Here is a 26,688-nt window from a genome sequence, read left to right on the forward strand (position 1 = left end):
TCAACTTGAAAGCCTTTTTATTAAGAAGTCTATTTCGGAGAACCAATGTGTTGCAACCTAATCCTGCACCTTGCCTACGCTGGAATCCCATTTGGATACCGGTTCTAGTCCTTACTACTCTAATTTCAATCCAGCTTCCTGTTTATGGCCTGCAAAAGCATTGGAAGATGACTCAAGTCTTTGGGCCCCTGTGCCCACATGGGAAACCCTGGCTTCAGATTGGCTCAGCTCCAGGCATGGCAGCTGCTTGGGGAGTGAATCATCTGACAGAAGATATTCCTGTCTGTCTCTCTTCCTCTCTGTATATCTGCCTTTCCAATAAAAATAAATAAATCTTAAAAAAAAAACCACTGCAAATTGGAGACGTCACTTTTATCAAGAGTCCAGGGCAGGCGAAGCCAGAAGCAAAGTAGATTAGTAATAGCCAGAGGTGGGTAGCAAGGGGGGCTGTGGAATGTCTATGAATGGGTTTGGAGTTTCTTTTCAGGGTACAAATATATTTTCAAATATTTATTTATTTGAAAGGCTGTTACAGAGAGGGGATGAGAGAGAGAAGACAGGATCAACCTTCTATTCGCTGGCTCACTATCCCAAAAGCGAAACTGGCTGGGGTTGGGTTGTCCAAAGCCAGGAGCCATCCAGGCCTCCCACATGCAAGAGCCCAAGAACTTGGGCCATCTTCTGCTGCTTTCCCAAGTGCATTAGCAGGGAGCTAGATGGGAAGTGGAGCAGCCAGGACTTGAACCAGAGCCCATATGGGACATTGGTGTTGAAGGCAGTGGTTTAAACCACCATGTCACAATACTTGCCTACAAATATTCTTTAAGAAAAAAATTATTTATTTGGACCCAGAGTGATAGGTTAGTGGCTAAATCCTAGCCTTGCACACTCTGGGATCCCAGTTCTTGTCCCAACTGCTCCATTCCCATCCAGCTCCCTGCTTGTGGCCTGGGAAAGCAGTCGAGAATGGCCCAAAGCCTTGGGACCCTGCACCCATGTGGGAGACTGGAAGAAGCTCCTGAATTCAGATCAGCTCAGCTCTGGCCATTGCGGCCACTTGTGGAATGACCAGAGAATGGAAGGTCTTGCCTCTCCTCTCTGTAAATCTGACTTTCCATTAAAAATAAACAAATCTTTGAAAAAAAGTTTACCCTCAGCTGCAGACAATTGCTTGGTTGCATTGTACCTAGACAAGTGTTACACTCCTGGGAGAAAAGCAGCTAATAGCATTCTGGGCATGGTTGATGCCAAATTTGTGTTAACTATATCAGTGTGCCAGCATAGCAGCATAGTTGCCCATTCTCTTCTCTTCTCTTCTCTTCTCTTCTCTTCTCTTCTCTTCTCTTCTCTTCTCTTCTCTTCTCTTCTCTTCTCTTCTCTCCTCTCCTCTCCTCTCCTCTCCTCTCCTCTCCTCTCCTCTCCTCTCCTCTCCTCTTTCTTTCTTTCTTTCTTTCTTTCTTTCTTTCTTCCTTTCTTTCTTCCTTTCTTCCTTTCTTCCTTTCTATGATGTGTGGAGGGCAGATACCAGCACACCAACAAACCAAGTGTGCATGGGCCTTGGGCAGGTGGGCAGAGCCCCAGGACAGCATGACTAACTGCTGCAGAACTGGGCTTATCTGCACACTCCAGGCATGGGGGCCTGTGGGTTACTCAGAGAAGGGGGACTGGGGGTGTGTGGTTGGAAGGACTGCTGAGGGAGAAAGTGACAGGTGAGGAGCACCAGGGGGGGCTGAACAAATTGGACAACTCTCCCAGTCAAGCTCTGACAACAAGTATCTGGGTGAGTGGAGACTCCAAAGTGGACTATGTCAGCCAATGGACCTTGGAGGGATTTCTTACACCTTGGAGCAACAAAATCAACAGCACCTCAGAACTATCAAAGCCACTTAAGCAGTACCCTCAGAAAATGTTTCACATCGGGGACCCGTGGATGATACTGGGTGGCCTCCCCCCCAGGTACTGATGTGGTTATGCTGCTGGGAGTGGCCCTCTCTCCTTCCCTCCCCACTTTCCTTATGTGATTGAAAAACAGTTTCAGGAAGAAAAAAGGAGATTGGAAACAGCTGTCTCATCCATTTTCCCCCATTCCTCGACGCTCCCACCCTAATCAGTGGCCCACATGGGCAAGCATCCTTCTTAACTATGTAAACATCATCAAAAATAAAATAAATTTAGTATAAAAATTATTTCTTTATTGGAATGGTAGAGCAACAAAGAGAAAGAGAGAGATAGCAATCTTCTACCTGCTGATTAGAGAATCTGCAAATCCCCAAATATTTGCAAAGGCAAGAGCCAGGAACTCCATCCAGGTCTGAAATGTGGGTGTCGGGGGCCTGAGTACCTGAGATGTCATTTTCTGCCTTTCCAGGTACATTAAAAGAAAGCGGGAGAGGCCAGCAATGTTTTATAGTAGGTAAAGCCTCCATCCGTCACGCTGGCATCCCATAAGGATGCTGGTTTGCGTCCCAGCTGCTCCACTCCCTGTCCAGCTCCCTGCTAATGTATCTGGGAAATCAGCTGAGGGTAGCTCAGGTGCTTGGGACCCTGCACCTACATATCAGAGACCTGGAAGAGGCTCCTGGCTCCTGGCTTCAGATTGCCCAGTTCTGACCATTACGGTCATTTAGGGAGTGAACCAGTAGAAAGATCTCTGTCTCTTTCTTTAACTCTTTAAATAAATAAAATCTTTTTTTTTTTTTAAGAAAAAAGGTTCAAAAAAAAAAAAAACAGAAAGAAAAAAGGTTCCAGTGGGGAAAGAGCATGTGCAAAGGACTTGCAGAAGGAGAGAATTGGACAGAGGACCTGAAAACCCACGTAGTTAGGGAATAGCAAATGAGAGGGAGGGGGCTCCATGGGAAGGGCTTAGAGGACGCCAACAGAAGGGGCAGCATCTGAGTCTGAGTAGGGAGACTCCAGGGATTAGGAAGGGACACCCAGCCCTCCCACCACACCATCCTGAAGGAACCAGATACCTGCTATGGTAAGAGTGGGAAGTTGGTTCTCCTGGCAGAGACATCTGGTCCTGGCACCTGATGGAGACAGGGTAAACTCAATCCCCAGACTGACCCAGCAGCACCTCCTCAACTAGGAAGGAGGCTGAATAAAGCCAGCCTCACTGCCATGGCAACTGCAACCACTCCTCCCTCCTCCCTCCAACTAAAAGCCAGGTGGGGAAATCTGCCTAGCAACAGTGGTGGATGACGGTCAGGAGCCCACCCTAGGACTCTGGGATTCCCCTGATCATTTCCAGCCCTGATCACGCTCGCCTTGGCTCAGATCCCAGCTTCCCTGCTTCTCCTTCTGGTGGGGACTCAAAGCATCCGCCAGCACCTGGCCAGCCCTCCGGGGCACCAATGGGATTTGTGCTGCTGCTCCATGCTGAGGGACAATTAGCTCCACAGGCCCAAGGAAGTCCCTGGAGTGAGGAGGGGTTCTGCTGGTGCCCCATCCACTGCCCTTTCTCTTCTGGCTGAGGGTCTGCTCCCCACCCCTCTGTGGCCCCTATTTCCTTTCACCATAACCTCCTTGTGATGAGGTAAGGGTGCCCAGCTCTGGCTTGACTCCAGTGAGGACCGTGGGAGGGGCCACTTGGGGCTGCACGAGCCAGGGCAGATGGCAGGAGAGGCCCCGCACGGGGTTTCCTTTCAAAATGCCCAGCTCTCAACTCGACGCAAGTGTGAACAACAAAGGCTGATATTCTGTGTGCACTGACCTATGTCAGGTTTTGTGCCAAATGCACTTGGCTGCACCGTCTGGTTTAGTGCTCCCAGGTACAGATGCGGGAAGGCTCATTGCCCCACAGATCCATGGCTGAGGCAGGGTGCGGAGTAAGGGAGGCTGTGCAAAGAGGATCTTCAGCCTAAGACCTCAGAGCGGGAGATGAGGAGGGCAGGAAACCCACAAGATTGAACTCCTGACACCTGAGCTCTCAACCAAAGCCCCATCACCCCGCTGCAGCCAGCTGCAGCTGGGCAGGAAGCCCTCTCCCTCAGCCTGCCTTTCTCCTGAACCCCCTGGCCGGCTGGAAGATTAAAGAGGAAGGCAGAGGAGCAAGAGGAAAGCAGGTGCTGATGCTTCCTGCAATCTTTCCCTGGCCCTGGGCCAGGAGAAGCTGGTGGGACCTGTTGGAGGTGAGGGTCTGCTTGCAGGCGGTGGCAGGAGAAGGGCTTGGGTGGGTGAGGCTGGCACTCGGGCCTCAGAGCGCACGCCCGTTTGAGCACAGCCCTTTCAGGTCACGTTTCATTTCCTCCCCAGAACACACAGAGAGGTGCTAACAGCTAATGGGCATCATGTGCCAAGCTCTCTCCAATGCTCAGAAGACTTTGATTCATTTAATAGGCACAAAAACACGCCAGCAGAGACCCTGATCATGCCTGCCTGGCACATGAGGAACAGAAAGTACAAAGAAAGATAACTTGCCACGGGGCACGGGACTCATGAAGCCTTGAACTAAGTCCTTGGCTCTGGAGTCCGGGAGTGGGACCTGTCTCCAGGGACAGCGCAGCCCTCCTGGAGGTCACCCAGTGTTGGTGGGGCTCCACCCCTCTGAGAATATTTGTCCTTTATTTAGTGGCACCTCTGGGACTAACAAAGCCTCTGTCACTGCTCTCCACCCACCTCTGTCAAGAAACAAGACAGGGAAATGGGTTCTTGCTTGGGAGGGACTTACTGTCTCTGCCATGTAGGGAAGGTCTTTCTTTTTAAGATTTGCTGGAGGACCCGAAATCCTCACTTAGCATGTGCTGGGGATCCCCTGTGGATGGATACCTGTTCATGTCCCACTGCTCCACTTCCCATCCAGCTCCCTGCTGTGGCCTGGGAAAGTAGTCAAGGACGGCCCAAAGTCTTGGGACCCTGCACCTGCCTGAGAGACCTGAAGAACCTAGAAACCTAGCAACTGGCTTTGGGTCGGCTCAACTCTGGCCATTGTGGCTACTTGGGGAATGAATCAGTGGACAGAAGATATTTCTCTGTCTCTCTGTAAATCTGACTTTCCAATAAGAAAGAGAGAGAAGGAAAGAAAAGAAAAAGAAAAAAGATTAGTTTACTGAAGCTGGTGCTATTATGATGCAGGCATCTCATATGAGTGCCACTTACTATCCTGTTGCTCCAAATCCAGCTCCCTGCTAATGGCCTGGGAAGGCAGCAGATGATGATCCAAACGTTTAGGCCCCTGCACACACAGGGAGACTTGGAAGAAGCTTCTGGCTCCTGGCTTTGGCCCTTGCAGTCACCTGAGGACTGAACCAGAGGATCTCTGTCTCTGGGTGTCTTTCATTCTCTCTGTAGAAAGCCAAGAGCCAACACTTCATCTAGGTTGCCCGTGTAGGTGGCAGGAGCCCAAGTACTTGAGCCACCTTCTAGTGCTTTCCCAGGGGCCTTAGCAGGGAGCTGGATTGGGGGTGGAGCAGCCAGGACTTGAATCAGCACCCATATAGGATGCCGGTGTTGCAAGCAGCAGGTTAACCTGCTGTGTCACAGCACTGGCCTTGGTGAGATCATTTTTGGTGGGACACACCCACCTCCTACAACAGTCCTCAAAGGGCTCCCATGCCAAGCCTGGGGCAGGAAGAAAAGGAAGCAGAACCGGACATACTAACTCCAACCCCTCCCTGAGCCCCTCACATGGCAAATACAGCTGGGAGAGCTCTGCTGGCTTCGGAGAGGCCTCCACCCAGCCAAGTCATGACCAGAAACTCCATACGCACACCTGCCCTCTGGGTGCCCACTGCCGAGCTGTACTGACCACAATTATAGTAGCTGCCATGGCTTAAGCCAGGTGCCATGCTGCCCCCTCCCTTCCACTTGTCGGTGGAGAACTGAGGCTCAGAGAGGGCTGAGCTGCCCGCTGCTGTTCACTGCCCAGGGCTGGGAAAGGCAGGGTTCCAACTCTCTTTACTTCCGTGGAAGAAATCTCACCCACGCCAGGGGCAGCCAGGAGTGTAAGAACTGCCCATGCACATCAAGTACTTGGCTATAGCATGTCTAAAAACACATATAAAAAACATACACATTTTTTAACCGCCTCCCATTTTGCCCCCACTTCCTATCCTATTGGGCCCTAGCCTAACCTGTCACAATCAACAACCGCGACAACCACAGCAACCGCAATGTGATCCACAGGCTGGGCCCCAGACAACCTCTGACTCCTGTGGAGGAGCCCTGTGTCCCTGGGGGCCCGTCTGGAGGACGACAAGGTAGTGGCAGCTTGGGGACGGCAGTCGGCCCAGATGGCTCCCGCCACTGCTGACCAGCAGGCAGGCATGACAGGCTGAGCAGCTGGCAGTGCCTAAAGCTCATCAGGCATGGAAAGGGGAGAAGCTCTGCCTGCCGCCAGCCCCCAGCCCCTTCTCTGATGTTTGAGGAGCCTTCAGGAGCAGGGCAGGTGGCCTCACATCACATGTCTAAGAGTTCCAAAGTTACTAAACTCCCGCAGGAGATACGGTCTGTCTCCTTCCCCACGGCCAACGATCTGGAAAGCCAGGCTTGGAATTTTAATGTCTCCGACTCCTTTGTGGTCTGGGTCAGAAGACAATAGAATCTTTGGGCATTTGGGAAAACCAGGCCCTGTGAGCACTCCCATTTCTGTCTGGTGCCTCTCACACCCCAGGCTGGAGACCCCAGGACACATATATTGACACAAGTTCTATGTGTGTCCTCTCCTCGGGCAGCCAGGTTCCCAGCATCTGAGCCCTCCCAGCCCTCTCTTTGTCTTAGCGCATGGTCTGGAGGCTCACACACTTGCCACCCAGGCTGGCCTCTGGCTGAACAGGGGCCTCCAGGTCCAGTTGGGCCAAGGACAAATGTGCCCTTAGGTGCCGTGCCCCAGTTCTGTGGACTCCTGAGTAAGAGGCCAAGGCATCTGTTCTAAGAGAATTAGCAAATCCTCACTTGGAAGCAAACTCCCATGGGGCAGCTTCAGGCCACTGTTGTACCTGGACTCCAGGGGGCAGGCCAGGGAGGTATAGAGTTGAGGATTCGGCACTAGTAAAGCCAAGTTTAAGAACTAGCTCCACCCTAAACAAGCGCTGACTGCAGCCCAGACAATCCCTCTCTGGGGTCCCTTTGGCTCATCTACAAAGCAGGGAGGACAGTGTCTGGTGGGCAGGCCTCAGAGCCAGAAGTGTAGCCAGGTCTGAGTGAAGGTTTGAGCCTTGTTACAGACTGCAACTCCTCTCCATCCAGCGGCTGTAAGAAGCCCTCTCCAGCCACCGGCCCTTCTGCTATCCTGTGTGGCACCCAACATGACCCTGGAAAGACCTGAGCCCACACAAACAGGGCTTTGGCCTCCCCTCCACGGGACCCCGGAACCTCATAACCCATGGCAATCTCACTGGCTAGCTAGCTGCTCCCACAGGGTTCACTCAAGCACACCCCCCCCCAACCCCCGATTCACAGAGTGCCTTTGGCGGGCCACCACAGTGCTGGGCTCTCAGATACCCTGCCAGGACCCCATGGGCTCCTACCCTAAGGCAAACGACTAGATGTGGAAATAGACACAGAATTACAAGAGCACCTAGGATGTCTGCTGTGATGGAGGAGGAGCGGCAAGGCACAGTCAGTGATGGGGAGAATGTGAGGGTGGAAAGAAGGAAAGAAGGGATGAGCTGGCCTAAGAAGGTGCTGGGCTTGGATATGGACTTGTAGAGGCAAGAACAGCCAGTGCAAAGGCACTGAGCTTATGCAACGGATGAGTTCAGGTGGGCAGGCCAGCCTAGGCAGATTCTTCAGGGTCCTGTGGTTTAGACCAGTAGTTGTTAAAGAATGGTCTCCATCCTGCCCCAGAGCATCAGGGTTTCCCTTAGTAGATAGGCCCCCTCCAAGAAGCCTGTGCCATGGCTCAACAGGCTAATCCACCTTGTAGTGCTAGCATCCCATATGAGTGCTGGTTTGTGCCCGGCTGCTCTTTCCATCCAGTTCCCTGCTGGCCCATGGAAGCAGCAGAGATGACAAGCTCAGAGCATACATGACATTGCTTTTCAAGGATTCCCCAGACCTGGGGCCCAACCTGAGAGAGGGAGTCAAGAGAACAAAGCAGCCCGGAGAGGGCCAAGGTCAAGGACTCGTGCCAGAAGTGCCCGGTTTGGAGTCCTGCACCAACACTGAGCTGTTTCGCACAGGCTTGCTCAGGTGCCTATCTGTACTCTGGAGAGGACAGAAGGCTCGCCCTGGAGTGGCCTTTCCTGGTGGATGGGACACTTTGTGGGAAGCGGCAGCAGTTCTGGGGTCAGAAACCCCCCATCAATCTGAACTGCATGTCCTTGTTATTACTATTAATCACCGGCAATGAACAGAGTCCTGCCTGGTAATTGCTTCCTTCAGGTAATTTACACTTCCTGTCGCCTTCACCGTCTTCAGCAAAGGATGATTTCTAGAAAGCAGGAGTCAAGTGTGCGGGCTCAGGCTCTCCACAACTCCCTTCAGGCAGGTCTCAGCAAGCCCAGCCAGGAAGGGCCCTAGAGATCACCTCCAATTCAGCATGCAACTGGTCTGGCCCTCATCACTGCCTCCCTGCCTCTGGGGAGGAGGCCCTGGAGCCCTGGTTAGAGCCTCCCGCAGGCAGCAGGTGCCAAGTGGGGCTCCAGGGAAATCCCAGGTCCAACCTCACGCCCTAGCAGCCCCGTCCCTTCCCGCTGAGAGCTGATAATAGGAGTGGCTGTAATTATGCTCTAATTGCTTTCTTCCAGGCAGTTTCTCTGGAGCCAAGGAGTTCAGAATTCATGAATAAATGAAGAGAGAGGAAACGGGCAGGGCTGTTTATTGATCCACAAATCTCTCCATGCCAGCGTCTGCCCCACGGAGTGCTGGTGCTTGTGTGGTTTTGAGCACACACCCCAGCCACAGTCCCTAAGACGCTCACAGACCACTGGGAGGCAAAGGCAGAGGGGGCAGGGAAGGGGCATGTGGGAGGGCCCTGAGCTGGCTTGCACCCCATCCCACCTCCACCTCCTAGCCTTGTGCTGTGATTCAATGCAAGTCCCAGTTCATTTCTGGGCTTCTGTTTGCCCAGCAATGCAATGTGAAGGTGGAGGCGATGTTTGCCTCTCCTAGAAGCCCCAAACTTGAAGATGTCTGGCAGCAAGGAATGGGTGGTGCCAGTGGGTGCTGTCCCAGCCCCACCACCCAAACAGCTCATTCTCTAAGACAGCCAGACCCAGGAAAGTGGCAAGAGGAACACCCACATTTGGGGGCCATCTGCATGTGAGTAGGACATCTGGTGGTCAGATGGCTGCTTTGCCACTCAACTGGATGTGAAGCCCTTGGGTCATGCATTGAGCCTTGAGCTGTGAAACGGGTATGACAGATGATGATGGCCTTGGCCAAGGCCTGGCACATGGCAAAGGTTTGACAAGTGGCAGTTGCTGTGGCTTGCATGAGCAGCAACCTTCATCATGGGTAAAGAAAGTAAGGTACAAAGAGGACAGTATTATGTACTAAGTGGCAAGATCGAACCCACTGATTCATCTGTGTCCCCAGGGCCTGGTACAGAGTAGATGTCCAAAAATACTGTGTTGGGAGCTGGCATTGTGGTACAGCACGTTAAGCCGCAGTCTGCGATGCCAGCATACCATATGAGTGTTAGTTCGAGCCCCAATTGCTCTACTTCCAATCCAGCACCCTGCTAATGCACCTGGGAATGTAGTGGAATATGGCCTAAGAAATTGGGTCTCTGTCACCCAGATGGGAAACCTAGACAAGACGGTACCAGGCTCTTGGCTTTCGCTTGACCCAGCCCTAGCTGTTGTAGTCATTTGGGGAATAAACTAGTGGGTGTAAGATCTCTCTGTCACTCCCTCTCTCTGTAACTTTGTTTTCCAAATAATTTTTTTTTTTAAAGAAAATACTGTATAAAGAGAAATGAGACAAAAAGAGAAAGTAGTGGCACAGTGATTAAGATGTTATTTGGGACACCCAAAAGCTGGGCTCCGACTTCCTGTTAATGAGTGCCCTCAGAGGTGATGGCTCAGTTCCTTGGGACCTAGATTAGGTTCCCAGCTTCTGACTTCATCCTGGCCAAGTACTCCTGCGGGTACTTGGAGAATAAACCAACAGGGGGGAGGTCTGTTCGTGTACGTGTGTCCATGTGTCTCTATGTCTTTCAAATAAATATGGAAAACCAGGACAAATTCTGTTCCTCAAGGCAGGTATGGGATGAAGTAGAATATGATCAAAATCCCCTTCCAGATCAAAAGGAAGCACTGATCTGAGGGATGGCAGGACTCCTTGCTCCCTTCCTGGGGGGTTCCAAGCAACATGGGTGTACTGGGCAGCCTTGGTAAGCGCTATGGAAGGAAATCTTGTTGCCTGTACCGGGAAGCCCAAGTTAGGAATCCCACCTTGCTGGAGAAGTGACTTAAGCTCTCAGAACTCAGCGCCTTCATCTGGGACATGGAAATGAGGGTAACAAGGTGGCCCCTCTAGGACAACACGAGAGGGGCCTGGTGAAGATCCAGAGCCTAAGGTCCTGTCTGCAGACTAGCCCTGCCATTCCACAATGCAACTGCTCTCAATCTTTAGATTCTGCTTCTATGAAGTGGGGGGATCACAGCTGGGCTCCCACCGAGGGCTGTAGCGAAGATGACTGAGTCACTCCAGGGATGCAGTTACAAAGGCAGCAGAGCCCAAGTGCCCAGCAGGTTCTCTGCTTATTAAAACAAAACACACAGAGGCCCACCCGCCTTCCACAATCCATTTGAGATACATGAAAACAGCTGCAGAGAGAGGCAAGGACTTGCCCAAGGTCATCAGGCTGGGTTAGCAAAGCCAGTTCCAACAGGGAACTGCCTGTGTGCAGGGCCCTCGTCCAGGTTAAGGGTCTCTATGGGGGCAATCCCAAGCCGTTTCCCAGCACCTTGGCTGGCATGCTCACAGCCTGCTGACCCTGGAGGCTGACGTTCCCCCTCTCTACCGTGGTGGTGCCAAGACTGACTTGATCAAGTAGGGTGTGTCAGAGGAGGGGAGGGTTGACCCAACTTCCTGGTCCACTTGGCCAGCCCTTCCATTCCTGGGGCTGGCTGCAGAGATATCAGAAGCAATCCAAGGGCTCGGGACCAGAACACCATTTGTCAGCTTTGCCTGATGGTGGCGGACTCGTCTCCATAGCAACAGTGCAGTGTGAAGGCATCCTGGCATCATTAGAGAGTGCGCTGAGTAGTATAAACAGAGGCTGCAGTAGATTACACGCCTATTATGAGCAGTCGCGGGCTCTGAGCACTGGTAATTATGCCTAATTGTGCATTTAATTGTGTAATTGAAAACCCACATTTCTAGTTCATGGTGGGGCTGCAGAACCTACCCTGACACCCCCCAAAAATAAAGGCTCAGAAGCCAATTCCTACCCTGAACATCTCAGGGCTGCCTTTCCTTCGAGGACCGGAAGCAACCCAGAGCAGGCAAGAGGGTAAATGCTTATTCAGGGCTATCTCCCTCTCACTGCCCCAGGTGCTCAGGGATACCATGAGATGTGAATGACGTCTGGTGGGGAGAGGAGACCAGGAAGAAGCATACTTAAAGCAAAGGGACACAGCAAGGATGTAAGTTTCTAAGTAATCCATAGTTTTATCCAGAATAAATAGCATCTGTATGCCATTGGCACTGGTTTGAAAATCAGCATCTGGGGACTCCAAGGGGTTTGGGTCATCAATGGACCCAGTACGTGTCCAAGCAGTCATTCAATCTACATGCAAATTCATCATCACCAGGGACAGGAAACTCACCAGCTGCTTTGTTAGTGCCACCCACACACACCCCTGCAGAGTTTGAAAGCCTCAGACTGAGTCCAACACCCTCCCCTAATATCTTATTTCACAGAGCAGAGGCCCAGGGAAGCCCAAGGCCAGCTTAAAGTCACACAGCAACTCACTACCTGAATCCTGGTATTCTGACCTGCAAGGGATGTCCATATTTTGGGCCCTGTGGTGACGGAGCAACCTAGAATCACACCTGGCACTTATTATATGTTAGCTCAGCAGAGACTGCGGAGGGTTTAGCGGGCAGCAATGTGGATTCTCTGGATCAGAGCCTTAGCCCTTGTGGAGTTCTAGAAACTCAGCTGCTGGATGCCAGTACCTTATAATGAGCAGCACAGCCTGGTTTGAATGGTCCAGAGTCTGCAGCTATCTGAATATGAAAACCAAATACATCACAAAAACGTTGGGGATAGTGCCAGTGCCCTCAGATAGGCAGGCAGAGGGAACAGGGAGATGGCGGGGAGGTCAGTGTAGTCCCTGCTCACCTGAGCTCCAGGTGTGCAGGGCCCAGCAGGCCCTCAGAAGCACGGGTTTCCTCCTGGGTCCAGGCCTAGCTTCCCCATCCATCACCACTGCCTGCAACAAGGTGACAGCAGTAACTCTGATCTCCACCTAGGAAGGAGGCAACTCATTGCCGATTCAGACTCTGCTGCAGGGGTCCTTTGAGGTAACAACAAACCCAGTCACCTCCCTTTGCAGAAGGGTCAGAGGCTCAGCGTGAGTGATCCCAGGCACCGTCCCAGAGCTCCCCAGCCCAGCATTACCTCATATCACCCTTGCTACTGTACTACAAGGTGGGCGCTACTATTGTCCCCAGTTTACAGAAAAGACCAAGAGACAGTAAGGCCAAAGCCACACAGATTAAGCAGAACCACTGCTTGGAAAAGGGCGTTGGGCTCCATTACTCACCCCTGCATCCCATGACCTGGGGGTTGAAGAGCATGAAGAAGCCTCCATGAGTGTCTCCTCCACCCACCTGACTGCCGAGGAGCAGGCAGTTGAGTAGCATCCTACTTCACAGAAGGGCAAGAAGAGTTCAGAGAGGTTCGGAGGCTTACCTAAGGTCATCAAGCTGGAACTCCAGCCACAGCCTGACCTCAGAGTCCAGGCCCAGACAGCCTCTCTTCCTCTGTTTCTTCAGAAGCAGGGCCCTGGGGGCCAAGGTAACCCACTAAGTCCTGTGGCCACGGTGAATGACCATTCCCCTGTGCTGGCAGATGAAAAGACTTGGAGACACTGGCTTCGTTGCCTGGGGTTCTCCTTCAATTTCCTAACCAACCAACAGCTCTTTCTAGTCTGAAGCAGGGGAAGGCAAGGCACTGGGATGCAGCCCAAAGTCAACCTCACCTCTCCACGGCCAAGAGCTTGCCTTTAAATAGACATCGGTGGTCTCAGTCCACTTTCCTGTCACTCACCTCCCCTAATCCTGGGGGACAGCTTGCTTGATCCAGATTTTTTTTTTAAGATTCATTTATTTTTATTTGAAAGGCAGAGTTGCAGAGAATGGAGACATGCACGTGCACACACACAGATATATATGTATATCTGTATATGTATATCTGTATATATATATGTATATCTGTATATATATGTATATCTGTATACATATATATATGTATATATGTATATCTGTATATATATGTATATCTATGTGTGTGTGTATATATATATATATATAGAGAGAGAGAGAGAGAGAGAGAAACTGAATCTTCCAACCATTAGTTCACTCCCCTTAGACAATCACAATGGCTGAAACTGAGCTGATCCAAAGTCAGGAGCTTCTTGTGGGTCTCCCACATGGGTGCAGGTGCCCAAAAACTTGGGCCATTTTCCACTGCCTTAAGCAAGGAACTGAACTGGAAGTGAGGGATCCAGGACACAAACTAGCATCCATTTTGGATGCCCAGGCCAAAAGTAGAAGTTGAGCATACTACGCCACAGAGCCAGACCCCGCTTGATCCAAATTTTACACCAATTCTCAAATCCTTTCCCTTTGATAATTCATCTAGAGTTTATTTCTTGTGTCTTGCAAACAAGTCATTGCATCCTTCTGAGACTCTGTATGTCCATCAAAAATGGACAAATAGGGAGTCTAGGTAAGTCTGCTCAGAGGTGCAGCTGCCTGAATCTCCCAGCCACATGGCTGTGACCGGGAGAATGCATGCCAGGACAGGCTTCCTTTTGGGGTTCCTAGCTCCTGGTCCATTGTTGCCAAGCGGTGGGTGAATCCTGGGCTTGTGGGCAGCCAGAGCGATAACTGAGCTAGGCTTTGCCCACTGGCCACCAGCAGCAAGCTCTGGGGTTGGAGGTATGGAATTACTGCCTAGGGACATCCATGGATAAGGTCACAATATTGTAGGTGAAGAATGAATCCTAAGAGACATTTAACGACATGGTCACTGTACTTGCAGGTAAGCAAGGGGACTGAGACCAGATGGTTTGGAGCTGAGAGCCTGGAAGATATGTATAGGTCAGACTCATGTACCAGCCCACATGGGTATCCCGAGTTGGGCTTGTTAATAAGGAACATTGCTAATAACCACATGCCAATTCATGCAAAAGCCAGGGCTGGGGGCCTGTCTAGCAAGACTAGATCCCAGTACCTGATTGAATGTTGGAACAGGAGACAGGTCACATTTGGCAAGGCCATGACACTAACCAGCACATGAGAGAACAAGGTCCAGTAGTAGGTTCTGAGGGGGATATGTTTGCCAAACCCTGTGGAAATGCAAGGCCTAGTGGTTAGCTCAAGAGTTGGGATGGTGATGGGCTGAACTAGCTGCAACCATGGAACCTGCCAACACTCATGGGTACAGGGACCGAGAATAGTCTGGGCAGGTCCAGGCTGCAGCACCTGCAAGAGCATCCTTAACAAGGGTGTAGGGTGGGCCAGGCCGCAACATTCACCAGCTCATACTAGGCCAAGATTGAAGAGTAGACTATGCCAGGCAAGGGCCTACCACTCACTGGCATGCATAAGATCTGGGTCTGGGAGTGGGCCAAGTTGGGGAACTTGGGAAACTACCCTAGTGGGTCATAGCTCCTGCTGGTGAACATGTGGTTCAGGCCTGGAAGTCAGGCAAGCTGGGAAAGGTTGCTCCAACTGTTGGCTAATGTGTGGGTTGATTTTGGACAGGCTGAGCAAACCTTAGCTCACCAGCAAGTACAGGAACCAAGCTGGAACACAGGTCATGCTAGGCTAGACTGTCACACCTATCAGTTTGCATGAGCCAGGGATGGGAACAGACTGAGCAGTGCCAGGTTCCAGCACCTGCTAGTGAGAATTGGGATTGGGGCAGGCCAGGTCAGGCCAGGCTGCAGCATCTAAGGCAGAGGCCAAGACAGGTGAGGGGCTATGCCAAGCTGGGTCAGAGCAACCACTAGCATGTGCAATATCTGTGGCTGGGAATAGGCCTGGTTGGGGAGCCAAGGGGGCATCCTAGCTGAGTTGTGGTTTCCACCGGTGAATGCAAAGGCCAGAGTAGGGGCTGCTGTCAAGTCAGCATGCTACAGTATCCCTTGACACAAGTGTGGACTGGGTCTGGGGTGCGCCAGCCTGGGCAAGACTCCAGTACCTACTGGTGCTCGTGAGAACCAAGGTAGGTGTAGGATGGGCTAGGCTGGGTCTCTGCCCCTACTCCAACTGGTGAGCATAAGAATGAGGACTGGGGCAGGTATGGCCAGACAGAGAGTGTTACCTGCCAGCAGGTGTGTGTGCTGGATAGTGGGCTGATTGAGCTTCAATGCCCATTGACATGTATGAGAGCTGGATGGGACAGACGGGACCAGTCTGCTGTACATACTGGCAAGCACGGGGGCCAGAGCAGGGGGCAGGCCTGATGGGAGCTGTTGTAGGTCACTCTGACTAGGCTGTAGCTCCCACCAGTGTCCGTGAAGGCCGAATGTGTGGTTGGCAGGATCAGGCTGGGCTGTAACACCCACTGGTTTGCGTAAAACGCAGGGCTGGAGACAGAACTACCCAACAATTGCAACCACCAGCATGTGTACAAACTGACGAGGGCAACAGACTGTGCCGACACTGGTAAGCACACACAAGAACCAGATCTGGGATCACCTCGAATGAAGTTTCTTGGGAGATCCCCCACAACAGAACCACTGGACTCAGAACACCAACCATGGAGAGAATTGCAGGTTTCATGGTCTGACTGTAGAATGCATGAGTCAGAGCTGGGCCTCCTCAATGGCTTAGACAGAGCAGTGGACAGCATATCCAAGTGCACATGGAAGATATGGCAGTACATTGGGGCCTTCAGAGGACACCTGGTACCATGCATGACAGAGGACAGAACAAACTGATCCACTACCCCAGCCAAGTGTTGGCAGTGAATATCTGGCCAACGGAGACTCTAGGGTGAACTACATCAACCAGTGGATTCTGAAGTGACTTTATCATGCTTGGAGTGGTGAGATCAGCAGTAATTTGCAACTGTTCAACTATCAAAACTTCATAAGCAGGACCCTCAGAGCATGCCCCACATCGGGGACCCTGGGGAAATGTCAGGTGGCTGCCCTCCATCTCAGGTGCAAAGGCATTTGGGCAGCTGGGTATGGTACTCTCCTTGACTGCCCCCTTCCCCAAGATACAGGAAAAAAAAAAGAGAGAGAAAGTGGAAATTGTGATCTCACCCACCTTCCTATAGTCCTGACCCTATTCACCCTAATCAACTATGTTAAATTCATCAAAAATAAAAATAATTTAAAAATTTAAAAATTAAAATAAACACCATAAAAAATGGACAGGGGTCCAGAGCGATAGCAGCTAAAGTCCTCGCATTGAACGTGCCAAGATCCCATATGGGTGCTGATTGTAATCCCGGCAGCCCCATTTCCCATCCAGCTCCCTGCTTGTGGACTGGGAAAGAAATCGAGGACAACCCAAAGCCTTGGGACCCTGCACCTTCGTGGGAAACCCAGAAAAAGCTCCTGGTTCCTGGCTTTGGATAGGTGCAGCTCTGACCGTTGCAGTCACTTGGCGAGTGAATCAACAGAGGGAAGATCTTCCTCTTTGTCTCTCCTCCTCTCTGCAAATCTGCCTTTCCAATAAAAATAAATAAAATCTTTTAAAAAATGGACAAATAAAATCCATCTATCTCCCAGCGTTGTTTCAAGTAGTGACAAATTATTCACACAGATTCATTTCTTCCACATGGAACTTTTTCTCAGCCTGCACCATGGCAGCGTGGAGTGGGCTGGAATGCGGAGAGAGGGTCGTCTGAGTTAAGTAGTTCAGAGGATCTAAAGTCTAAGGTCAAGCGCCCACAGCTGGGCTGCTTCCACTACAGCCTCCCTACCACCCTTAGCAGCAGCCCTGACAGCACAGAAGCCTTGGTGCCCCAGGTCCAGGTTTCAATCTGTAGCCACTATTTAGGTGGTCATAGGCAAGTCAGAGGGGAGCAAGGAATAAGGCATCTCAGGTTCCTGGCACAGGACCTGGCACACAGCAGACAAAGGAGATCATCATTGCATCGTTCCGCACCAGCCCCACGTTTTCCGTATGAGAAATGAAGACTTGGAGTATTTACAACCATGACCTCCATCACTAACAGCCTCTCAGGTGCGTGAAGGTGGGGCCAAGTCTAAGAGCGACACATACAGCAACCACCTGGGCCAGCGCTGCACTGGGCATTGTCCAGGCTTCCTCTCACACTGCCATGGGGGGACTTCACAGATGAGAGGCGGGAGCTCAGAGAGGCTGAAGAACTTTCTGGAAGTCACAAAGCAAAGCAGTGTTCTTAACACTATTCCCCACCCCACCACCCCACTCCCCCAGCCCCACCCCCACTGTGGCCATTTACATTACAAAGCATCCACACCCCTGTCCACCCTGGAGCAGAAACAGGACCATCCCCACCTCCCAAGGGCCACAAAGGCTGTTTAGCCTCAGGCTGCCCTTCTGCAGCAAGGATGGACAGTGCCACTTCACTCACAGAAGAACAAAGAAGAAAAGGGGCCAACAGCCCAGGCACTCTTCTTGCCCATTCTCTGCAGCCTGGCCAAGGACCTCCAGAGCAAGCCAGGAGCCTGCAGGCACAGCTGCTGGGGAGGGAGGCCCCCGCGGAGCCCAGCTCTCTCTGGCCTTCACCATCACAGCAGCTAATAACCACATCAATCAGGTTGACCGGGTTTCACACCATTACTCGCAGCTCAGCTGGAAGCTGCAAGCCAGGGCCGGGATGGTCCCCTTAACCACCCACCATCTTCCAGAAAGCAAAGAGCTTTTCAGAAGGGGAATGAAGGAAAGTGAGGCTTATCTGAGTACCAATGGCATGCTGGGCGCATGGCTAAGGAAGTCTCTTCTATGGGTGGGTGGGGTAGGGATCACTCCAGGGAGTAGAGAGGGCACACGTTCAAGGTCACCTGGAGTACTAACGGCAGTGACACGTTATGGAGCACATGGTGCGTATGTCAGGCACGAGGTATTATCCTACTGAAATAATAATCAGGTTCAAGTTCAGATAAAGAAACTGAGGCTGGGACGCGGCTCAGGTCACATCTTGGTTGGAGTGGAGCAGCAGCAGTGGGGTTCTCTGTCCAATCAGATCGGCACTCCTACCCGCGTGCTGTCCCCGACCTCGTGCCAATCTCATCTCTCCAAAGAACCTCAGTTTCCTCAAAATGGAATACTAAAGACCTCTATCCCACTGAGAGGCACAACATTAGTAAAGCTGAAAATAGGGAAGGAGCGAAAGTTTATTGATCACTTAACCCAGACCAGGCAGGATGCCAAGCACTCTACATATGTAAGCTCATTTGGTTAAATGAGGTAATGCATAGAAAGTGCTTAGCACAAGACTCCTGCAACGGCAGTGATAATGATGATGATGAAGAAATTGATGATGACTCCCTAGGGCAAACCCGGGTTCATCCCTTTACTGGAAGAATGCAACAGTCTGGAAGGTTTCAGGAAAGAGGCAAACTAAGATGAAAGTGCAGGATCTGGCCAAAGGAGGGAGAGGGAGAGAAGCATGTTAACAATGTCCCCAGGAGGCAGCAGAGCCCTGGGAAAGGACAGAACCAGGCAGACCAAGGTGCAAAGAAACCTCCCTGGCCGTCCACATGTCAGCCCCAGTGTCAGCAGAGCTGACAGGGCCCTAGGGAGCCAGACCCCTTGTTCTTCCCATTGGACAGACAGAAAAACCAAGGCTTCGAGCGAGATGAGACTTTGCCGAATGCACAGGATGTTGGTGGCCAAGCTATGACTTTAGGCTTCCGCCCTCTCACACTCGATGCCCAATGACCAGCTGCTTCCCACAGAGGACATGCAGGCAGCCCCCGGATGCATGTGAGCCACAACTCCAGGGTGGTCACCCATGGCATGCATCATTACAATAAAAATTAAAAGCTGCCATTTCCTAACCACTCATTCTGTACCTGGCGCAATGCTGGGTCCGTTATGTGGGTTTCATCCTCACAGCAACACTTAGTGTAGGGAGCTGTTGATGTGAGCTCTATTAAACAGACGATTTAAAAACCTGTGGTTCAGAAAGGGCAAGCAACTCACCTAAGAGCAGGCAGAAGGTGACAGAGGGGCCAAGGCTGGAATCCAGCTCTGTCCTGTGGAACTCCAGGATCTTAACCACTGCTCTATACTCCCTACCCAAGTGACACTGTCCCTGCCAGCGTCCCTGCTACTCTCTTACTCAAGCAAGCCCATCCTGGCCAGCTTCCTCATAGCCAGAAGCAGCATTGGAAAGGATTAGGTGCACAGTTGCCCCTCTCAGGTTTTCAGATGCAAAACACTTGGCTCTCTTCCCTGCCCCACCTCTCCCCACCTTCCCAAGGGAACTGGATGAGAAAACAGAGTTCCCCTTCCCGTGCTGTGGCTGGGGATATCCAGGGTCCCAGAGAACAGGATGAAAGCTGCCACCCAGTAGCAGAGGCCCTTGGGGAGTGCGGACACAGGAGGGACTTCTATGATCAGCTCAATCCAGCAACAGGATCCAAAGATCAGTTTGCTCCCCTCTCCCCAATTCTCTCCCATAAGTCTCTCAAGCTGCTAGAAGTCAGCAGACCAAGAGGCAGGAGAACCCAAAGCCCACCCTGAGTCCCTCCTCATGCCAATAAAATCAGCAACGGACAACCAGTTTTCTCCCGAGGATCGTGTAAATATAGCAGCAAAAATGATCAACTTAAAAACAACGGGTATTGGATTTTTGAGTCCTGCCTATGGTTGCCTTGGCAGGGCCAGATCAAAGGATTTCACCTGTTTTCTACAGCCCATGGGCCAGAAATTCTCCACCCACTGCAGCTATGTGGAGGAGCAGGTGCAGCCTGGCTGGGGAAGAGCCGGGCAGGCACAGAGGCCACCCCCTTCCACCCCTCACCCCCGCCCTGCCATCCTCCCTTCTCTGCAGAGCCGTAACTACCAGCCGAGGAGTTCTGGACTTACCAGGCCAGAACTAAGCACTTTATAACAACAAAGGTGACAGAGGATCAGCTAGCTGCTTCGAAGTCTGAGGCTCCACTCCTGTACAGCTCTGGGTAAGTTACTTCTCAGGATCCTTCTCAGGGAGAATTTAACAAGCTGCCACTGGGAAAAGCGGGCAACGGGTGTGTACTCCCCCAGGTTGAGCGTGGTTATCAGTGCCCACGGAGGATGGGCATGGGGCAGTTGTCTTAGGGAAGACGGGCCTTCCTTGTATCTTCTGCTCTGATTATCTACTGATTTATTCATTGTTACAAGATATATTCGTTTTTCTAAGAAGCCTTTCTAGTTCAAGATTTTCAAAACTGGCAAACATAAAAATAGTCCTCTGAGCTATCTCTGTTTCTTAGCCTCGTTTGTTCCTCCAAGTAGATAAGACAGGTGTTTCTGCCATGAGCTAGGAACCGTCAAATCCCAGATTTGCTCATTTTACAATGATCACCAGAGTGCCAGCAGCAAGCAATCGCTGCCCTTCTGGAGTTTACATTCTGCCCTCTGCAGGTCTCGGACACCCGCATTTTTCAGACAAGCAGCCCAGGGCAGCCTCCTGACAGGAGGGGGCTGGCAGTAAAGTAAGGATGCTCAGAGCCAGGGCTGTGCGTGTCATGGATGAAAAGGACAGGAGGATGGCATGTTTGGGGCTGGGGTCCCCAAGAGGAAAAGCTGAAGTTTGCATGCCATATCTGGGGCTTCACAGATTGTTTGCACCTGCAGGGGAGGGTGAGGATTGGGGGCAGGAGAGGAGACCCAGGTCATCAAGTCCAGCTTCCTCCACTCCCACTCTTCAGGACTCCCTTCACTCTCTGCCTGGTCCCCTGCTGATGGACCTGGGCTGAAGGATGGGCAGGAGATCCACTTTAACATTCCTCCTTAGCCACCTTCTCACTGGCCAGGGCCTGCCTGCAAAGGCAGTCACTGACCCCCAGCTTGCAAACTCACCCTTCTAGCCTCCTGAGACAAGGATCTGAGTTCCCTAACCTGGGAGTGGGGGCAAGAGGAGAGAGGCACAAGCTGCCCTGAACACTCCCAGAAGCACCAGATATGCCCACCCAGTTGGTGCCAGACCAGGGAGAGGAGCTGGTCACCCTGTCCCCTGTGATCTGATGGACAGATGACTGGGAGATGATCCCATCGCCTCGGTGGCCAGACCCAAGCTGGGAGTAAGGTGCAGCGTCCAGTGAGGTCAGCCAGGCCCTGGCAGCTCCTCATGACCCCTCCCGGGGAGGAGAGTCCCCCCACTTCCCAGGCTGTCCACCCAGGAGGGAGAGCAGGGGCAGAAACTGCACAAAGAAGGTTGGGCGGACCTTGGAGTCTAAGATCCCACCACACGCCTGTAGACTCGGACCAGAAACGGTCAAAGGTCTAGAAATCCACGAACGAAGAATCCAGAGGGGCGCGCGCGGGAGCGGACACTTTTGTGACGCTCACCCCCGGGTGGAGACGGGAAACAGAGACACCCCCGCCCCCCGGGAGAGACCCACACCGACGCGCAATCCAGAGGGAAAACACATCGCCAGGCTCGGACACACCCCCAGCCCCGGAGAGCCGGCCTCTCAGCGCGTCCCCTCGACAGGAGGCCACTTGCACCGTGGGGCAGGCACGGGGCGGGCCGGGGAGCCACGCACAGGACGCGCGGTGCTGTGCGTGCGGCAGCGGGGGAGCGCCGGGCACAGCCGAGGAGCGCACACAAAGAGACAGCCGGGCCAGCGGGAGCAGGCTCCGCCCGTCCGCTCCGTGACTCCGGACTACCCCCCATCCCTCGACCAGGCGCTCATCCCGGACCCACAGCCGGGGGTCTACAGCCCAGGGCGCACACCCCGGACCCCGCCCCACCGCGCCCCACCCTGCCCCGGTCGCGCGGTGCTCACCAGCTGCAGGCAACAGAAGGCGACCAGCGTACAGCGCCCGCTGCACTTGCCCATGGCTCTGGGGCCGCGCGGGCCGCCCGCCGCGGCGTCCCCTCTCGCTCGGCGGCCGTCGCCTCCTCCTCACCGCGCGGGCTCCGGGTCCTCTCCGCTGGGCGCCCCGGGAGCGCCTAGGGCCGGGCCCCGGAGCGCCAGGACCCCAGGGCTGGGACCAGCCGCCCGCGCTCCGAGTCCATGGTCTGGCCGCCGGCGCACTGGCTCTGCCGCGCCGGGCCTCCTTTGTGTGGCGGGCCGGCGATCGGGTGCACCTCCTGCCCCGGGGCGGCTGGCGGGGAGCGCAGAGCCCGGAGCGAAGGTACCGAGCGCGGCGCAGCGCAGCTCAACACTACCCAGGCTGGGCAGCCGCCCGGGCACTGGGCGGCCGCGGCTTCCCGGCCCCACCACGTGGCTCGGTCGCCGCCACCCGGAGGGAGGGAGAGGTGGGTGGGGCGGGGCGGCCGCGGGAAGGGAAAGGAGGGGGAAGGATGGGGGAGGGTGGAAGGGGAGCTGGGAGCGAGCTGTAGAAGTGCGGCTTGGGGGCTGACAGCTCTGGGACTGATGCGGACTTCGCTGCTCACTCGCTGTGTGACCTTGGGCAAGTTGCCCCACCTCTCTGGGGCGTCACTTTTCTCCTGAACAAAGTGAAGTAAGAACGCCGTTTTCACTGTTGCTGTGAAGAGAGGATGCACTCTCTGAATTTAGTCCTAGCCTCCGTCTAAGGCGCAAGAGCGCGGCTGTCACCCCAGTTCTTCGCCCTGGGACGGTTCCGACTTTTTCTCTCTATTTTGCCAACCTCTCTCCTCCTGAGTGCCCAGCCCCGTTCCCCAGTCCCTGGAATTTCCTGCTCCTTGACTGCGTGCACTCTTCCCGGGGGAGGGAGGGGGCTGGAGTCAGAGATAAGACATGCAACTCCGTCTGGGAGCCCTGGGAGCCCATGGGCTCCCAAGAAAATGCCTGTGACAGGTGAGGGCAGAGGTCTGCTGCCGGGCGTGGCCGGCTCAAACCAGGCGGCAGTGAGGAGGGATTGAGCCAGCAGGGAGGAGGAACTGGGCCTTCAAACCACTTCAAACGCCAGGCAGACCCCAGCCCCAAGTCCACCTCATCAGCCTTGCCCTCTCCAAACTTCCTCGGCCGCCTTGGCTGGCAGCATCACCCCAGTGGGAACCTGCTGTTCTCCCCGTGGGACCTCCCTGTCCCGGCTGATCTTGTCTTTAGCTTCTGCAACCCACACCGGCCAGCTAGGGTCTGTGAAGCCCCTCCCTCCCACCCGCTGGACTTTGGGTGGAGGGCAGGGTGCAAACCCCTGAAGGGTTCCCATGAAAACAACGAAAGTTCAGATCAGTGCCTTGAAAGATGATACGGTGAAATTGAGCAGGCTGAGAGTATTCCTTAGGCCCAGGGTCACCAGGAACGCCTCCTGTGAGGACAATAGGAGGCAGGCGGAGGCACTGGGTAGAATGTTCCGGAGAAAACACTCGATGTTCCTTAGTCTTTCCCTTCCTCCCTGCTCTCACGGAGTGCAGAGCTTAAGTCCTGACCCCCAACAGCCCTCGTTCCATCCTAGCACTGTTGCTTGCTTGCTGCTTGTACCATCATAAGCTCCTCAATGCATCAATGTCTTCTCCCAGGACTGACTTCATCATTTGTGGGCCCCGGTGCAAAATGAAAATGCACAGCTCCTGATTTGAAAAAAAATTAATATGAGGTGGCAGGTGGTTGGCACTGTGGTCAGGTTGCCATTTGGGAGGCTTGCAGCTCGCATCTCCTATCAGAATGCCTGAATTCAAGTCCCAGCTCCTCCCGTCCAGTTTCTGCACACCCTGGGAGGTAGCAGATGGTGGCTGAGGTCCTTGGGCCCCTGCCACCCCCGTGGGAAACCTGGATTGTACCTCCCACCCCCAGATTGTATCCCCCACCCAGTATTCCCAACCCAGTCTTAGCTATTGTGGGCATTTGGGGAGTAAAGCAGAAGACAGAAATTTTTTTTCCCTCTGGTTCCCAATAAGAAATGCAAATAAATAAACAGCAACTAAAAACACTAAAAGAGACACAGGGAAAACCCTTGAGCACACATGCCCACTCCACCTGCCTGCTTCCCTGGCTCTGTTCCAGGGACCTCCTCTCCTAGCAGCTTGCTCCCACCCCATCCATTCCGCAGCCCACTGCACTTATCTTCATAGCCAGGAGATTCCCAGCCTCCTCCTGGTGCTGGCTCCCTCCTTGCAATCAGCTAGGTAACAGTGAGAACTTCCCACTGAGTTGGGTTTGGGGAGTAAGAGCTGTGTTCAGCTTTGCAACTGGCCAGGCTTCCAGCATCTGTGAGGTCTCAAAAATTATGAGTAGGGGGGCCCCGCAGCATGGCCTAGCGGCTAAAGTCCTCGCCTTGAAAGTGCCGGGATCCCATATGTGCCCCAGTTCTAATCCCAGGAGCTCCACTTCCCATCCAGCTCCCTGCTTGTGGCCTGGGAAAGCAGTTGAGACCCTGCATCCAGGTGGGATACCCGGAAGAGGTTCCTGGATCCTGGCTTTGGATCGGCATAGCATCGGCCGTTCGCTCACTTGGGGAGTGAATCATCCGACAGAAGATCTTCCTCTCTGTCTCTCCTCCTCTCTGTATATCTGACTTTCCAATAAATAAATAAATCTTAAAATTAAAAAAAATTACAAGTAGGGGCCGGTGCCGTGGATCAATAGGCTAACCCTCCACCTTTAAGCACCAGGATCCCACATAGGCACCAATTCACATCCCACAGCTCCACTTCCCATCCAGCTCCCTGCTTGTGACCTGGGATAGCAGTAAAGAATGGCCCAAAGCTTTGGGTCCCTGCACCCTTGTGGGAGACCTAGAAAAAACTCCTGGCTTTGGATCGCCTCAGCTCTGGCCGTTGCAGTCACTTCGAGAACGAACCAGTGGATGGAAGATCTTTCTCTTTCTCTCCTCTCTGTAAATCTGGTTTTCCAACATAATTCAATGAATGTTAAGAAGAAGGCGTTATAAGTGGAGGAGCAGATAGGCGCTTTGCTGGCAAGAAGGTCTGTTTGTGGGCCTGTCGCCCATAGAAGAGTAAGAACTGCCAGCATGAAGGAGGTAGCCATTCCCTAACTGGCACCCTCCATGGGCCCTCGCTCGGATGGAGGCACTTCCAGTTCTCTCTATGAGGCCAACTCCGCAGGCCAATGATAACAATGATGGCTACCACTTAGGAACATGGCTTCTGAGCCAAGCACTTCACACACACATTATCCCATATGATCTTTACAGTAACAGTGGATTTCACTGGGACTCTGGGCAACCCTACTGGCTCCTGACCATCTCCCATCATGCCTGGGACCTTGTCCCAAGGCTAGGACCTCATCCCTGGTCTAGGGATGGCCTGCCTGAACTCAGCACAACCAGCCTGTGTCCCTGAGTCTTTACTTGCGTAGGTTGGGTCCTGGCCCCGCGAAGGCACCAGCTCATCTCACACTTCTGTGCTCTGAGGCTACAATGCAGCTACCATCCATTCTTAAAGGAGGGAACTCCTATTCATCCTTCAAATCTCAATGCAAACACCACTTCCTCCGGGAAGCCTGCCTTGCTTCTGTGGGGGAGGTATACTCCTGTGGGCCCTGGTGCAGTGTTTTTGGACCCACCTTTACTGACATCTGCTGCTTGTATGATTTATCTCTGCTTCGCTCAACAGATGGCAAGCTTTTGGAAGACAGTGACATGTCGCTATGGCCCACAGGGCTTAGAACACCGCAGTGATGTGTGATGAATGAATGAATGATGATGCATTCACCACTGTCTTCTCTCCTCCTCGCTGCCTGAAAGCAAATGGATTGTAGGCAAAGATAGAATCATCTTTGGCGGGCCCTGCAATGGGTCAATGGCTAAATCCTCACCTTGCAAATGCCAGGGGATCCTACATGGGCACAGGTTCGTGTCCCGGCTATTCTACTTCCCATCCAGCTTCTTGCTTGTGGCCTGGGAAAGCAGAGAAGGATGGCCCAAAACCTTGGGATCCTGTGAGCATGTGGGAGACCTGGAGGAGGTTCCTGGCTCATGGCTTCAGATCAGCTCAACTCTGGCTGTTGCAGCCATTTGGGGAGCGAACCAACAGAGAGAATATCTTTCTCTCTGTCTCCTTCTCTCCACAAATATAACCTGCTTTTCCAATAATAATAATAACAAAGAATCACCATGGGCAAGAGTCGGGGCTCAAAGCTGGAGCTGATGTCAGGAGAGATGTGAAACAGTCACCCCATGGGATGACTGGCCCCTGGGCAGGCTGGGGCAATGAGGAAGCGGGAAGGAGGACAATGACACAGTAAAGGATAGCGATGACTCACAACAACCCACACTTCCTGCATGAGAAGGCAGAGTCATGGTCGGCCTCCGAGAGAGGCCCGGCAGGTGCTGTGGGAGCAGTGAGCTGAGAGGGGCACAGCTCTACCACAAGGCTGCCCAGTGTCGGACTCTGCCACCCTCAGACCCTCTGCAGCTGGAACCTTGGAGGCTTCTAGAAAATTCTCTCCTAAGAGAGCCGAGTCTTGAACCCAATAATTTCCCCTTCTTAGAGAAGTGAACATGCTTGGTGATTATAGC

At 53.0% G+C, this 26,688-nt stretch overlaps 1 protein-coding gene across 1 annotated transcript in view; it reads right to left on the reverse strand.

Annotated features, from left to right (window-relative positions):
- Nucleotides 1-22,146, reverse strand: part of NKAIN1 (sodium/potassium transporting ATPase interacting 1) — a 46,253-nt gene extending 24,107 nt beyond the window's left edge. Inside the window, exon 1 of the mRNA XM_040974379.1 lies at nucleotides 22,065-22,146. Coding sequence (XP_040830313.1) covers nucleotides 22,065-22,118 — 54 coding nt within the window. The 5' untranslated portion in view covers nucleotides 22,119-22,146. The remainder of the gene's footprint in view (nucleotides 1-22,064) is intronic.
- Nucleotides 22,147-26,688: the final 4,542 nt, after the last annotated feature.

The sequence above is a fragment of the Ochotona curzoniae genome, unplaced genomic scaffold, assembly GCF_017591425.1.
Source record: "Ochotona curzoniae isolate NIBS_2020 unplaced genomic scaffold, NIBS_Ocur_1.0 contig_2404, whole genome shotgun sequence".
Classification (NCBI taxonomy): Eukaryota; Metazoa; Chordata; class Mammalia; order Lagomorpha; family Ochotonidae; genus Ochotona; species Ochotona curzoniae.